Source organism: Xenopus laevis, chromosome 1L (genome assembly GCF_017654675.1).
Source record: "Xenopus laevis strain J_2021 chromosome 1L, Xenopus_laevis_v10.1, whole genome shotgun sequence".
NCBI lineage: Eukaryota > Metazoa > Chordata > Amphibia > Anura > Pipidae > Xenopus > Xenopus laevis.
The window spans coordinates 118,701,773-118,718,616 of NC_054371.1; the positions used below are offsets into that span (position 1 = coordinate 118,701,773).

General features: G+C 37.4%; 1 protein-coding gene across 1 annotated transcript in view; it reads left to right on the forward strand.

The window, feature by feature from the left end:
• fbxo10.L (F-box protein 10 L homeolog) overlaps positions 1-16,652 on the forward strand; it is a 49,783-nt gene extending 33,131 nt beyond the window's left edge. Inside the window, exons 8-12 of the mRNA XM_018256498.2 lie at positions 2,912-3,064; positions 11,012-11,287; positions 13,643-13,953; positions 15,056-15,237; positions 16,150-16,652. Of these exons, the coding sequence (XP_018111987.1) occupies positions 2,912-3,064; positions 11,012-11,287; positions 13,643-13,953; positions 15,056-15,237; positions 16,150-16,327 (1,100 nt within the window). The 3' untranslated portion in view covers positions 16,328-16,652. The remainder of the gene's footprint in view (positions 1-2,911; positions 3,065-11,011; positions 11,288-13,642; positions 13,954-15,055; positions 15,238-16,149) is intronic.
• Positions 16,653-16,844: the final 192 nt, after the last annotated feature.

The window sequence follows — 16,844 nt, forward strand, 5'->3', positions numbered from 1 at the left end:
GTCTGTGTATAAATATATGCTTTTTGATTTTTTATGTGTATGTATGGTGACAAAATATGTCTGCACATAAGAATCTTTGTTTATGGCCTTATCATTTAGAAGACCGGCATGGGACTTACGTTGGCCGTTCATGAGCCCTTTATATATGCCTCTGTGGTGAGCATAGGTTGCATATTACAGCATTTATAAGTTTATTGCTGTGTTAATCACTCTTTGTGATAAAAATAATTTAATTTCTATTCTTTGTATTTACCAACGCTAGATTTTAAGGACTCAGGATGTGCCTGAAATACTCAGTGCAGCTCCATATATTAAAAAAGTGTGCCCTTTAAATATAACATAAGGGATTCAGTGATGGGGTAGGTGTTATTCATTGGGTTAGTATTAGAACAACACTTATGTCCAACAATTACATCCACCAAGCCACTAATAAGCACTGCAAAATCAAATAAATGAAAAATACAGAATTGTAGTTCATTAAATAAGCCTCACGGTCATGGTTGCTACCTTTGCTGAAACTTTCTTAACTATTTTTGTATAAATGTGTGATCAGAGCTTGGATTTTTCTTGAAATGGTAAAGCTTAGTAGCACTGTTATAACAGATGTAAACTAAACATTATGCACGTTAACAAGTGATTACTAAAAAAGGCATATCCAAGTTGTTTACTTATTATCACTTGACTATGAAAATTTGTCAGGGGAAAATGTAAGAAAGCCAAGTGCTGAAATAAATGAAAAGATAGGCTGACAGTGTCATATAGATGGTGCATAAAAAGGCACCTTTCGCATTTTCTTGTAACAGGGATGACTGTATTGGATGTCATGGAAAATTTGATTCTCTGAGTTTATAGAATTCTTGTCACAAAGGATACAGATACTCATTTTATAGCCACATATAGACTTCTTTATAAATTTGACAACATGTTTTCGATTCTTTAAATTAAGGTTCACCATGACACAAATGCTTCTGATCTACCAGCCTTACCTAGAAACAGCCTTAATTCTAGAAACAATGTCTATATCCATTCCAGCAATTACCTAGAAAATGTGCACATTCTATTCAGGACATGCAGAATCAGCAGAATACACTCTGGCTGAACATCCATCACTAGTGTAAGGCACTACATTTAACTATTTATATCATACCTATGTTGGATTTTGTATGCAGCCATGCGTCTTAAGGCACTAAAAATTTGGGTTAGTTAGAATGAAGAAAGCAGCTATCTGATTGACTGCATCAAAGCAGTGCAATGTAGAGTCCTGCAGCGGGTATGGGACCCGCGGGTTGCCCGCAAAAACCTGCAGTACCGCGCGGGTTGAAATTCCGGGTGCGGTTATAGACGCGGATCGGCGGTTCTGTTGGTTTGCGGGTTGGTCCGCAGGTCTTCTCAATAGCAATTTTTACTCTTTTTTTTCTGATCACGCCCTACTTCCGATGATGTCACTTCCGATTTACAATGACAGCACCTCCTGTTTTACGGCTTTTTTTCTGACCACGCCTACTTCCGATGATTTAATTTCCGGCTTACAATGACAGCACTTCCTGATTCTTGATGGTCAGCGGGTCCGGGTTGCAGATAAGGTATTTGTGGGTTGGGTAGCGGGTCCAAGCGGGTAAGAATACAGGTTGCGGGTACGGGTCGGGTATGGGTTCCAAAATATGGACCCGCGCAGGACTCTAGTGCAATAAGTGCTATGTAACACATTTTCTGTGTTTTAATAGTTCTAATTGAATCAGTGAAAATGTTGAATATTACCAAATACTGTCATTTAGCCAGGGTTACTATTTTTGTAGTTTACCTTTAATTAGTTAAAGATAACAGTTGTGTTCCCCATGTGTTAATTTAAATGTGGATTCAAGACATTATGAATAAATTATGAAAAGTAGCCAGTGACGATGATACAGTATATATTTTTTGTTCCCATGGAATTGAAAAAGTACAAGAAAATCACAAAGCTTTCAAAAAACTTTCAGATAAGAAGATAACAGATAACCTGGTTAATGGGTAAAGTGACCCTGATCATTTATTGGAGGAGGCTTAAACTCAAAAAAACTGAAGACCTCTGCTTTAATGCTTTTTCTATTCCAGTCCATAAGTATTTGGTAAATTACGTATGCTCAGCTGCCATTTTTAGGCTAAAAGTATATATACACATGTGAGTAGGGTCAGTATGTTTTTTTTCATTTGGTTATGTATTCAGCTTCAACTTTTTTCATGCTTGTGCTGCTCCCCAACTCTTTTTACATTTGAATGTGGCTCATGGGTGAAAAAAAGTTGGGGACCCTTGGTCTAGACATAGCTTTCCTTATATCTTACCTTATCTTACATTTTTACCTTGCAAAGTGATCCATAATATAGCATATATTTAGTTATTGAGAACAGTTTTTAAGTACATTGAGTGTACTGAAATCCCAACCCTTCTATCATATTTACACACAGAAGCTTAACAGGGGAATGTAATTAAAGTCGTAAGGGCAAAGCAATTCACACCGATAAGACGAAAAATCCACATCTCGCAATGTAATATTGTTCCTTAAACTGTTATAGCATTGCGAATTGTAATTGTGCACTCTTAAGAAGTGCTTGAAGGTGTCGTAATCTTTTGGAGCAAACATAACGACTTTTTCAGTAAGAAGTTTTATTACATTGCACATTGTCACAAACTATAAAATTCTCAAACGGTCTTCCACTGTCGGAAGTGGTCGCTAAACAGTTTCCGGGTTCGCAAAATTTATATTAAATTTGCGCATTGCGCATTGTTTTTTATTACATTCCCCCTTATGTTTGTTAAATTAACACAACTTGATAACGCTTCTGTGAAAAATGTTTCAGAAATAAATAGTATATATCAAAAAATGCAAATATTTATTTTATGAATTGCTCAGGTATTTTTTTCCCCTTTCTCCAGAAAACGTCATTCGTGAAAATCAGTGGGGTGGAGTAGATATCCGAAGAGGTGGTGACCCAGTTCTACGTAGTAACCTCATATGCTGTGGGTATTCTGATGGAGTGGTCGTGGGAGAAAGAGGAAAGGGTCTCATTGAAGGAAATACTATTTATGGTAAATAGTTAACAATGTACATGAGACTCATTGCTTACAATATGCAAAGCCAACCTGACTACAAATGGAAGTTAAAGCCGAGTTGAAACGCAAGTTCCAGTATAGGGGTTGATTATCAGTTTAAGGGGAGCTCCATCAAATTTAAAAAAAAAAGCATGATAAAGTTTGTTCTTTGCTATTTGACTTCGACCATTCGCCATCTAAAACCTGCCGAACTGCTGTTTTAGTCAATTGGTGGACTTTGAAAAATCAAAGTTTTTTGGGGGGAAACACTTTGAATCGAATTCGAGTGAATGCGCTCTTCCTTCGATTCGTCCGATTTGAATTCAGCCGAATATGGAACTACTCGATCAAAAATGGACCAATTTGACCAAAAAAAAAACTTCAACTTAATTTCAGTTGGTCTTTTTGAATGTGAATTTCAAAGTTTTTTTCAATTCGAAATTCGACCCTTGATAAATATGCCCCTTGGTGTTGTTGAAACAAAAGAGGTGTTAGTCATTTTCCTCCCACCAAGATTCCAGATCTTACAGTACTTTGCATGAGTATTTTCCAGTGCCATATTTCAGACAGAAGATATGCACCAGAAACTGACACTCAGGCTGAAAAAACCAAACAAATGCCACCAGTTTCCCATTAGAGTGAATAGAAAGCAGCAATGGTGGTTTCCAGCAGAGATGGCAAAAACTTGCTGGTGGAGAATACACTCCTCTGCGACATCAGTCAGTTATATCAGTAACATCAAACATTAGATATTAACATTTAAAATAAAAATATTTTTAGATCGAAAACAAGTCTTGGGAGTAGTGCAATAAAAGTTGAAATTACAGCACCTGCTCTAGTAATTCATAGCAACAAATCAGATGTTTGCTTTCAGATAGTGGACTGTTAAATACTACTTGCTGATTGGTTTCTGTGGGTAACTAAATCTGGTTCAAACGCTGTGTCTTCTGTTAGGTCACCCAGTGGTATTTCAGGTTCATTGGTATATAAATGTAAACAAAGCACAGGACAAACAGCAAGAGAAACAAGGCAAATTGTATGATAAGAATAAGCTTTCAACTAGGGATGCACTAAATCCACTATTTTTAATTAGGAAGGAATTCAAATTAGCTTATAGTTAGATTCGTAGTTATTAGTTAAGTGGTCAAGTTAAGTGTAGTCTATGTTCTGTATTATATACTCCATTATATAGGTTATTCGTGCTCGTGTTTAGTAAGCATACCATGCTTGTTCTCTGAGCATATGTTCAAAGTGAACTTAATTTGTCATCCCCTTGCAGCAACTGAAATATTATTGATCCTTTCCCTCCAATGTTTGCAATCAGCTTACCATTAAAGTGATACTAACACAAAAAAAAAACTACTTTTCAAAACATGAATATAAGGTGTAATTTCTGGTATCAGTAACTATTTAAATGCTATTTGCTGATTGGTTGCTATGGGTTATTTGACATAGCAAATTGGAAAGCACCAAATGCACTATTTTGTATTCGGCCGCCAAATCAGTGAAGGGGGAGGGAAAAAGAGAACTAATAATGTATTTACTTCCTTGTTTTGTGACATGATTTAAGGATTCGGATTTGGTTCAGCCAGGCACAAGGATTTGGTCAAATCCAAACCCTGCCGAAAAGGGATGAATCCTGGCCGAATACCGAAGTGAATCCTGGATCCGGTGCATCCCTACTAGCAAACTTACTATAAGAGCATGTATTACATAACTCCATAAATACTTTAATTCTTGCTAACATGGGGGCAAATTCACTAACTTCTGGAAATTCACCAGCGACGGCTTCACTCACATCGCCACACTTCGCCAGGCGAAAATTCGCCAGGACACCGCTAATTCACTAAAATGCAAACGACGGCAAAGTTTTGCTAGCGTTAATTCAGAAAGCAAAGTTGCGCTAGCGTTGGCTAATTTGCATATGGCGAGAAGTTACAGTTGAATGGACGTATATGTTGCAGCAAATACATTACACTACACAAGCCCAGGGAAGCTTAATAAAAGAAAATAGATTTGTTATAATGCCCTACACATGAGCCCACTGTATAGTTTATGTGCCATATGTTAGGAAATGTAGGGGGGAAGCCGGGTAAGAGATTCCTTTATCCAAAGATAACTGTCCCAAGGCTTTTTTATTCCATAAAAAATGTTATTTTATTTAAATTAGCATTAAAATTCTGTTACAAACAAACCCCACCAGGCCCACCTTACGCGTTTCGCACCCTCCGGCGCTTAGTCATAAGCCGGGTACCCTAAAAAAAAATTACAATCTTTTGCAGCCTATCTAGAAAAATTTTCAACTTTTTTATGAGGAACTCCTATCTACTCTATTGCACTTTGCCTGGTCTGAGGTGGCGAAGGCCAGTCTGGCGCAAGAGGTAACGTTTATTAAATCCGCATCTTAGTGAATTTGCGTAGTTACGTCCATTCGCCAGAGCGAAAATTCCCCTGTCGTTAGAGTGCGAAGTAGCGCTAGAGTCTATCTCCAAAGTTACGCCAGTGCCCGTTAGTAAATTGGCAAAGTCCCGAAATGACGTCACACTGGTGAATTTTCACCAGCGTTAGTCACTTCGCCCTTTAGTAAATTTGCCCCATAGTGTCTCAGGTGTCTCAAGTGCAAGAACAGACAGAGTGCTACTGAGTGGTCAGTAAACAGATACATTCTGTAAATATCAAGTGTGTGGAGCAGGAACACACAAGCTTTGCAGCAATTTCCCTGTATTGCTCATTATTATTAGTGTGTGGCGGAAGATGCAGACATTCAGGCCTAGATAGTTTTATGTTTTGTACCAATGTGCTGAAAACATTTGATTCTTTCCAGAACACTGTACATATTAGCCTTTACCTAGCTGTATCCTAAATTATTACAATATACTGAGCAGCCTACATTTTATTTTTGGACAGTAACATAACAAACATACATACTGGGTGCATAAGAGAGCAGGGGTTCTTTATGTCCAGGTTACTTCAAACTGCCGCATGTAATGCTATGATTACAACTACTTGTCCTCTTTTACACTGAATAGCTTAATTGCAGTGAGAGGAGAAACATCAGATTGTGTTGCATGGCGGCCCTGTAATGTTCAAAATACAATTGTGTTCTCCGAGACAAAATGTTCAATTTCGCTTAATGGAGTGGGAGCACTTCGGAAAAACATAGCAAAATCATTCAGCCACCTGTGTTCCAGCCATTCTAATAGCAGCACACAAGTATTTCAAGGGGTATAATTTTGCAACTGTGAAATAACGTTAAAAGGCTAGCAATGGTGGAAATATGTGCTGCAAAGAAAGACAAGGGTGCTTGTTTAGGACCCTTTTAAAAAACAAAATCAGATGTTTATCACTTGTATTTTCAGCTCTAGAGTCATCTGAGTTGAAAAAAGCTGCAGATCCTCACATCAGAAATGATTAATTAAATATTGCTCAAAATCTAAAATAAACCACAGCAATCAACAATACTTTAACCAGGTGCATAGCCAGTATATCTGAACATTTCACAAAATGTAAATTTAGGCCACTCGAAATATTGCTGCCTGATATCTTGCCTTAATTGGACATGGTCTAGAGTGGTCTTAAGTACTGACATAAGAGTTTGATAAATGACACATCTTTATAAATATGCAAATTAACTCTTCACGTTAAAGAGATGCAAGTACATTTTTTCCTAAGGGATAAGAGGTTAACAGAAGTGCTGCAGGGATCACATTTAAACATTTCTGCTATTTTTACTATTGATTTGCTGAATTTAACCGATTGGAATCATTTGGAGTTGTTTCCTTTGCTTTCCTAAGCATTTTTACGTTACTGACTCCTAATTAATCTTGTTAATGGCTCAAAATCCTGCACTCATGTAACTAGGACCTGAACCACCATTCTTTAAATCATAACTACAATCTTATCCATAAAGCAAAACTGATGTTTTGTGAGACATATGAATATTGCTTATACATTTTATGACACATGCCTGTTTAAGGGGCCAGTGAGCCCAGGGTAAAGTAGGTGAATATGAATATAATAAAGCAGACAATAAAGAAATAGTCTGTGTTTACCGGTAGAAGTGGAAACCAGGTGCACCATCCAGGACCACGTGCTATATAAACAAACTGCTATTTGGTACATTCTCTTCTTGGAGTAAGGGTCCCTCAGGGCTTGGTATTGGGTCGAGTTTTATTTAACTTGTTCATTAATGACTTAGGGGAGGGAATTGTAAGTAATGTAACCAGATGCAGATGACACAAAACTATCCAGCCCAATTAATTCCATCCAGGATGTGGCATCCTTGCAACAGGATCTTGACAAACTGGCACTTTGGGCAGATAAGTGGCAAATGAGATTCAATGTTGATAAATGTAAAGTCATGCACCTGGGATGTAAACATATCCAAGCCACTTATACCCTTAATGGGACTGCACTAGGCAAATCCATTATGGAAAAGGACCTTGGAGTCCTTGTAGATGATAAACTTGGCTTTAGCAAGCAATGCCAGTCAGCAGCATCAAGGGCAAATAAGGTCTTGAGCTGTATTAAATGGGGCATTGATTCATGGGAGGATGGGGTCGTTCTTCCACTTTATAGAGCACTAGTAAGGCCCCATCTAGATTATGCTGTACAGTTTTGGTCTCCATCACTCATACAGGACATGATTGAATACGAGAGGGTCCAGAGAAGGGCAACTAAGCTGGTAAAAGGAATGGAAAATCTTAGCTATGACGAAAGACTGGCCAAATTGGGGATGTTCACGCTGTAGAAGAGGCGCTTAAGGGGAGATATGATAACTATGTATAAATATATAAGGGGATCATATAATAATCTCTCTAATGCTTTATTTAACAGTATGTCTTTCCAGCTGACACAAGGTCACCCATTCCGATTAGAAGAAAAGAGGTTCCGACTAAATATTTGGAGGGGGTTTTTTAGAGTGAGAGCTGTGAAGATGTGGAATTCTCTCCCTGTACAGGCTGATACATTAGATAGCTTTACAAAAGGATTGAATGGCTTTTTAGCAAGTGAGGGAATACATGGTTATGGGAGATAGCTCATAGTACAAGTTGATCCAGGGACTAGTCCCATTGCCATTTTGGAGTCAGGAAGAATTTTTTTCCTTCTCTGAGGCAAATTGGAGAGGCTCAGATGGGGTTTTCTGCCTTTCTCTGGATCTGGCCATTCAAGCACAGGATACACAATAGATAACAGATAACTTCTGAAGCATCCCATTGTATACTACATAGTTTATCTGTTTTCTGCTATGTATCCTGTGTCTTGTTTCAGCTTTGAATGACTGCACCCACGGCTACACAGAAACCCGTTTGAATTAAGGAAAAAGCCATCTCCAATAGACTCCGTTTTATTCAAATTTTTAAAAATGATTTCCTTTTTCTCTGTAATAATAAAACAGTTGCTTGTACTTTAACTCAACTTAATAACGAATCCTTATTGGAAGAAAAACCCAGCCTGTTGAATTTATGATTTTCTAGTAGACTAAAGGTATGAGGATCCAAATTATGGAAAGATCCCTTATCCGGAAAACCACAGGCCCGAACATTCTGGGTAAACGTCCCATATCTGTACAAACTTGAATATGAGCCTCATTTAAAACAGTTCTAACCCCCCCCCCCCAGAATTCCTTTAATTTTTTATAATTTAACTAGAGGTTTTACTCAGATTACATGATATGTTCATGCACACATACAAACAATGTTTTTGGTGATAGTGTCCCTTATGACACACCTTCATACTTGAAAGTGTTAAAGCCCCAATCATGTCGATGTTTTATTGTCTATGTTTCCTTATCCTAAATATGTTTAAATAAATGGATTAAAGCTTATTACAATTCTCTTTTTTTTAAGGTGCCTAAGGGCAGAGTACACAGTAGTTATTCAAGAAGAGTTCTACCATGAGATTCCTGTAAAGAGGTTAATTAGAAGAAGAAGATAGATGATTAGCATTAGCTTGTTTTCCTAGTAGTTTTCCCCTGGGGCTTAAAGCTTGTAATAAACAAACTGTGAACACACATTGAAGGTGTTTTATTTATGGTTCAGTACCCAGGGAACATAATAAAAGATATCTCAGATAAGACTGAAGATACATTTGCAAGGACAAGGAAATATTAATTTGGAATGTCCCAATATTTTATTTATTTATGTTGAGGTTAGATGTTTTTAGTCAGTAAATGTTTAATGAACTTATTATACATGTGAACACCGCAGAGGGGTTATAATCAGCTTTGCCTTAAACCACCTTGTTTATTAAAAGCCTACTTGTTTTTGCAAATGGCAAATCCACTGAGGGTAATGTCAGGAACATGATGCAAGCAGCAAACTATGCTTAGACAAATCTTCCTTGCAATATAGAGCTTATATTTAAGTATTTGGTTCACCCTTACTACAGCAGTGTGAGTGATCACTAATGTTAGTTTGCTATTATTCAACTAAATACTACAAGCTTCTTTGTAGCATACCTATCACTTCTGTTCTTTAAAAGGAAACTTCCAGTCCTTGAAACATACACAAACACACACAGAGCCAAAAACATCTTAAATGGTAGCTCTAAACACACAAAATTGTAAGCTAAAATTATGTAAATTATATAAAAGGGTACTAAATACTCATGGAGGTACAGGAGCCCCAATGGGACAGCTTTATGTCTAGTGTGATTTATTGACTAAGGTACATAGTTTGTAGCTTAATGATTTGTTTGGTTTTAGTTGTCTTTTAAGTCAATTATGAATTGACCCTTCCTTGGAACATTAATTTATTTTACATGTAGACTTGTCCATTTATTTTTTAATTAGTTAAAGGTAATAATCTGTATTAAAAAAATATTTAAAACTTGAATAAATCTTTTTCACAAATACAGGTATGGGGTCTAGGGTTTTCCAGATAAGGGGTCATTCCTTAATTTTGGTCTCCATAGCTTAAAGGTATACTGTCTTGGGAAAACATGTTTTTTTCAAAACGCATCAGTTAATAGTGCTACTCCAGCAGAATTCTGCACTGAAATCCATTTCTCAAAAGAGCAAACAGATTTTTTTATATTCAATTTTGAAATCTGACATGGGGCTAGACATTTTGTCAATTTCCCAGCTGCCCCTGGTTATGTGACTTGTGCCTGCACTTTAGGAGAGAAATGCTTTCTGGCAGGCTGCTGTTTTTCCTTCTCAGTGTAACTGAATGTGTCTCAGTGAGACATGGGTTTTTACTAATGAGTGTTGTTCTTAGATCTACCAGGCAGCTGTTATCTTGTGTTAGGGAGCTGCTATCTGGTGACCTTCCCATTGTTCTGTTGTTAGGCTGCTGAGGGAGAAAGGGAGGGGGGTGATATCACTCCAACTTGCAGTACAGCAGTAAAGAGTGATTGAAGTTTATCAGAGCACAAGTCACATGACTTGGGGCAGCTGGGAAATTGACAATATATCTAGCCCCATGTCAGATTTCAAAATTGAATATAAAAAAATCAGTTTGCTCTTTTGAGAAATGGATTTCAGTGCAGAATTCTGCTGGAGCAGCACTATTAACTGATTCATTTAGAAAATTTTTTTTCCCATGACAGTATGTATCCCTTTAAAAATAATTTAAACATTAATTAACCACAATTATATCTTAGTTGGGATCAAGTACATGGTAATGATTTATTATTACAGAGAAAAGGGAAATCGTATGTAAAAATGTGAATTATTTGGTTAACATGGAGTATTAATTTTAAATAATAAGGAATGATCTTAAAGAGCATTGTAATAAATGAATAAGCGTTATTGTTGACAAAACCTTTGGAATAATATTTGTAATCTGTAATTATCTGTAATTAACTATGTAGGGTGCTCCAACTATTGTATACTATACATGTTTTTAGTTACCAGTAAAATATTGTGTATGGGCATCATTTGCTCTTAGCTATGGTGCTGGGAAAAATAAATACATACATATAATTGGTTACTTGTTTCAGGTAACAAAGGATGCGGTGTATGGATCATGTCATCCAGCCTTCCACATATCACCAGCAACCAGATTGGAAACAACAGTATTTATGGAGTTGCTGTCTTCTGTCGCAAAGATGATGCCAGTGACTACCTTGCTAACCAGGCTGGAAACGAAAACTTTAATGATGATGGAGAGGCTGCCAACTGGGAAAACGATCTGGATAGTGAGGATGATCGGTTCTCCTCAAGAAGGCCTATCAACGTAGCTCTTATTGAGTCCAACAGCATTATCCATAATGGAGGTGAGGCTAAAATATGCTTGTGGGTACCTGTCATAGTTTGCCTGGAGTTTGTTTTAACTTTCACTTATTATAGATTATGATTCCTTATTTCCAGCAATTGAGTGAACATTGTTAATATGTTCTTTTCAGAATTTATTTTGCAATTAATAATTTATTTCAAGTGGTATATACAGTAGAGATGAACGGAATTCCAGATTCGGTTTGGAATTTGGCCGAATCAGATTTTGACTGAATCCAAGAGCCTGGCCAAACTGAATAGACCTTTACAAAACCTGTAATACTGTCAGGCACCATTATACACCTGAGCAGGAGTGTGCATGTGAGGATGTGGGCTAAACTGCCTATGGACCTGCTCAACTGTTGCACAAATCCTCTGTTATATGCCCCTAATTTTCATGCCATTCAGAACATGGGGAGTGCTGAGGATGCAAAGTACTGGGGAGCTCTGTTAACTCTTGCTTGTGGTGTATAGTGCTTCCTTGAGCCTGCATGAGCTGCCCTGAAAATAGGTTCATTGAAAAGACTGATGCATCTTCCCATTCAAATAATCTGACAGACATCTCATTATTTGAATGGGGAAAAGTGCCGGGGACAATAAGGGGGGTTATTTACTAAAACTCAAAGGAATCTAATCCCTTCCTAGAATTGAACTCTAATTTTTCTTCAAAACGTTGGAGTGCAAAAAAGGCTGCAACGAAATTGAGAGTCAATTCGTATTGTCCCATTGATGCTCTTAAATCTCAACTTTATTGAATTATCGCTGCGAAAACTAATTTTTCAGCGGACTATCCTCCTCAAAAAATTTGACATGACCAAATAAATTTGAGGTTTAATAAATGGGCCCCTACATCTTACCGCATATAAATTACTTGTTCAAATATATTATTAAAACATTCAAGTTATTTGAGACATGTACCGTATATACCCGAGTATAAGCCGAGTTTTTCAGCATCCAAAATGTGCTGAGAAAGTCTACCTCGGCTTATACTCGGGTCAGCGGTACCCGACCCGAGTAGCTGAGATTGCAGTCACTTTTAATCATTCCTATACCAACAGTACACTTGGGCAGAGACTGCAATATCCCACAATGCCCTCTGTTGGTTATATGAAAGAATAACATTAACTGCAATATCACACAGCGCCATCTGTTGGTTATATGAAAGAATAACAGTGACTGCAATATCACACAGCGCCATCTGTTGGTTGTATGAAAGAATAACAGTGCGCCCTCTGTTGGTTATATGAAAGATTAACAATGACTGCAGTATCACACAGTGCCCTCTGTTGGTTATATTAAAGAATAACAGTGACTGCAATATCACACAGCACCCTCTGTTGGTTATATGAAAGAATAACAGTGCGCCCTCTGTTGGTTATATGAAAGAATAACAGTGACTGCAATATCACACAGCGCCATCTGTTGGTTATATGGAAGAATAACAGTGACTGCAATATCACACAGTGCCCTCTGTTGGTTATATGAAAGATTAACAGTGACTGCAATATCACACAGCGCCCTCTGTTGGTTATATGAAAGAATAACAGTGACTGCAATATCACACAGCGCCCTCTGTTGGTTATACGAAAGATTAACAGTGATGGCAATATCAAACAGCACCCTCTGCACATGGTAGTGGGACAGTGGGACAATGCACACAGTAATCCGTTTGGCAATTCTCTGTCACCATCAACTTTGCAAAGAAGTCCAGTTGATCGCTGGGGGGGTCGATTTGGCAGAATGTGCGCTGCTGGGAGACAGGGCTGTAGTTGTGTCTAGGCTTATACTAGAGTCAATAAGTTTTCCCAGTTTTCGTAGGTAAAATTAGGTACCTCGGCTTATACTCGGGTCGGCTTATACTCGAGTATATACGGTATATGAGTATACACAAAAAAAAATATATACATTTTTTATATTTCTCTTGTTATAAGGTTTTTTTGGGTATTCACTTTCACATTTTCTATAGGTTTTGGGAGGCCCACTTATTAAAAGTCAAATATTAGTGGTATTAGAGCTTTTTGAAACCACAATTGAACTCTATTTTTCAACAACCATGAATGCCATGAAAGTTAAAACATCCGAATATAAAAAACCACAAATCGAACAAAAATTAGTTAGTTAATTCCAATGTGAGATTTATCACAGCAACCATGGAAACAGTTCTTATTCGATTATTCGCCATCTAAAACCTCCAGAGTTCAGTTACAAGTCAATGGCAGAGGTCCATTGAAGCATTTGAATATATTAATTGCCTTCCTGACATTCAAGTTTTTTTTCAGAGGGAAAACTCGATTCAAATTCGATTTGAATTTTCAACTGAACACCAAATGCAAATGTTGGTTTGTTTCTTTACACAGCAGCAGGATTGTACATCAAGAGCAGCGAGGCACTGAACATCATGGCCAATGCAGTACATGCCAACCAGGACTGTGGGGTTGCTGTCTTTCAGAGCACACAGTTAACAAGAATTGGAAACAACAGCATTTCATGCAACAGACTGAGCGGGGTCCATGTGGAGGCAGGATGCAGAGTGGAGCTGAGGGGAAATGGCATTTATGATAACAAAAGCCACGGCCTCATTTCCAAGGGTGATGGGATCATATTAGAAAATGACATCATTGGAAACCGAGGGTGCGGGATCCAGCTGATACAGACTGCAGACATGAAGGTACAAGAAGGAACTTTCTGTGCTTCAGGCACAAACATTATTATTGTACTGATTATTTGTGTGTATTGTAAAAGTCACATTAAACCATTAAAATTTGTCTCATTATGAGTTCCACAGCAGCATATTTCTCTCCCTCCAGCACTGGTTAGTAGGAGCTGCAGGGCGAACACTGCAATGTACATGACAAATGCTATGCATATTTCCATCTGACCTGATATTTTATTGGCCTTCTTTATTAAGCATTGATGTCTTAGGATTTACAACCTTGGCACACTTTGCCATTTTCTTTCTGTGATGGAATAGCCTACAAACTGTTTTATGTGAAAAAGTTACAGAATGCCTATTATACCTGTATAAATGGGAAAATATTAACATTTGCTCAATGATGTGGCCCCACAAAAAGTGATATTTTGGTTGAAGTCAATGCTGAAGTCCATTGTAAACAGGGCAAAGTAAGAAAAATGGTTGAACTTGTGTCAAAGTAGTTGGAATAAAATTTTAGTTAAAGGGGTGGTTGACGTAAGTTAACTTTTAGTATTTTATAGAATAGCCAATTCTGAGACAGTTTGCAGTCGGTCCTAATAATTTACTGTCCTCTTCTGACACTATCCAGCTCTCAAATCCTAGCAGCCAAAAAACTATTGCTTTTTTTGTATTGTTACGTATAACTTATCTTTCCATTCAGACCACTGCCTGATTGCTAGGGTATTTTGGATAGCTTCTAAAATTTCAAACCGAAGAGCTGCTGAACAAAGTGCTAAATAATTTGGAATTCACAAATAAAAAATGAAGACCAATCATAAATTGGTCTCAGAATTGCAATCTTCACATCATACTAAAAGTTATTTTAAAGGTGAACAATCCCTTTAAAGTGTTACAGATGGATAGCTGAAAGTCTGCAAATTTTGAACAATTTTACAACTTTGATGCTTTATTAATACAGCCCTAAGTGTTGCCCACAGATACACTTATTCCCTAGCAGATCCATGGCTGCTCATTCATAACTGCTGCCTTCAGATTTCAGACAGATTGAATATTTAACTTGCTGCTTTTCATAAATATAATGCTTATAAACAACTGAATGTATAACTTTTTTATTCAGGTGACCAGGAACAGGATCCAGTCAATTCACGATTATGGCATAGCACTCCTTGACCTGGCCAAAGGGCTTGTGCAGGAAAATACAATATTTCAAGGGAAATCTGGAAGCAACATTCTGCAGCAAGTCTCTAATGCTGAAGATTGCATTGTCCAACATAACAAACTGCTAACCTTCAAGAAAAAGTAAGCAAAAAATTTAAGTAATTGTTGTTAAAGGTGTTGTTCACCTTTAAATTAACGTTTAATATGATTCAGAGAGTGATATTCTGATATTGATATTTGCAATTGGGTTTTATTTTTTATTATTTGTGGTTTTTGGGTTATTTGGCTTTTTATACAGCAGTTTACAACTTCAGCAACCTGGTTTATAGGGTTCGAATCACTCTAATAACCATGCATTGATTTAAATAAGAGACTGAATAATGAACCGGAAAGGGCCTGAATAGAAAGAGTCGCAATAAAAAGTCGCAATAATAATACATTTGTAGCTGGGGTCAGTGGAAAAAGCTAGAAAGAGTCAGAAGTTGAAGGCAATTAATTAAAAAAACTATAAGAAAGAAATGATGGCTAATTGAAAAGTTGCTTAGAATTAGCTATTCTGTGACATACTAAAAGTTAACTTATAAGTGAACCACCCCTTTAATTATGGTTAGTTCTGAACCATGCAGGATGAACAATGCTAAATATTTAAATTCGCTGACAAATTCTCACTCCCTGCCAATCAATCCTAAAGACTGAACCCAACTGACAGGCAGCTAAGGCTTGCACCATCATTGGTGGTTTAGACACATTCTTAAACATGGATGGGTGCCTCCTAGTTTTGTTATGCCCCTGGCAAATTCTCTCTTCACCCCCCTGTTCATACCCCCACCTTGATTAATATCTTGCCTAATGGTCATAACTTCCAGCATGTACAGCAAATGATGCCCAGAGTTTAGTTAATCAACAACTGTAATTATGTATCTAATTTCATCCTATGATAGTAAACTAGCTATAGATGTTTTTTAAATCAATCCCATCTTGTTTTACCATTATTCAAAATGTGCTGAAGTCATGGATCATTAGTAAGCACCATATTGCTTTCAACATTTACAGGTCTGATGTAAGCTGGACATTAGAGAATCCACCTGCACGACCGTATATTGAAGGATGCACAAGAGGTGTCTCCAGCACACAAAGCACCCAACGAGTTGCAACAGTGACTACCAGAATAGCTGCGAGAGTTGAAGGACGGTGTCACAACAACGGCAGTATCTTCTGCACAATCCTTTGACTGTAGGAGGGATTGTAACGTCATTTTATAGAATTCCTTGCTAGAAGAATATAACTGGGGTGGAACTGATATTATGTGCCACAAGAGGGACGAGGCACCACCAAAGAGCTGATTTCAGAACAGTTTCCATATTACACTGACCAGCACTATTAATGCTCTAAAACACAGAAGATTAACATTTTAAGATGGACATGAGAATGAGAACAATAGTCACCCAATCAAGCATAACCCTCTGTTATAATTATCACAGTATGTGTTGCCAGCAAAGACCAATATAATATTATCTATTTGGTGGGGGTCACTATTAAAATAGTAATGTCACCTATTTTTATTTTTTTTGCAGTATATTTTTTATTGTGCTTTTCAATTCGTTTTGGAAGCCAGCAACAGTAGCTGTTTCAAAAGCAAGTAGAGACTAATGTGCCCCATAAAACAACTAATTCAGAGGCTTTAACAACAGAACTGAAACAAGCTGAGCTCTAACAAGTGATGAAATAAAATGTTGGCCCACTGCTCA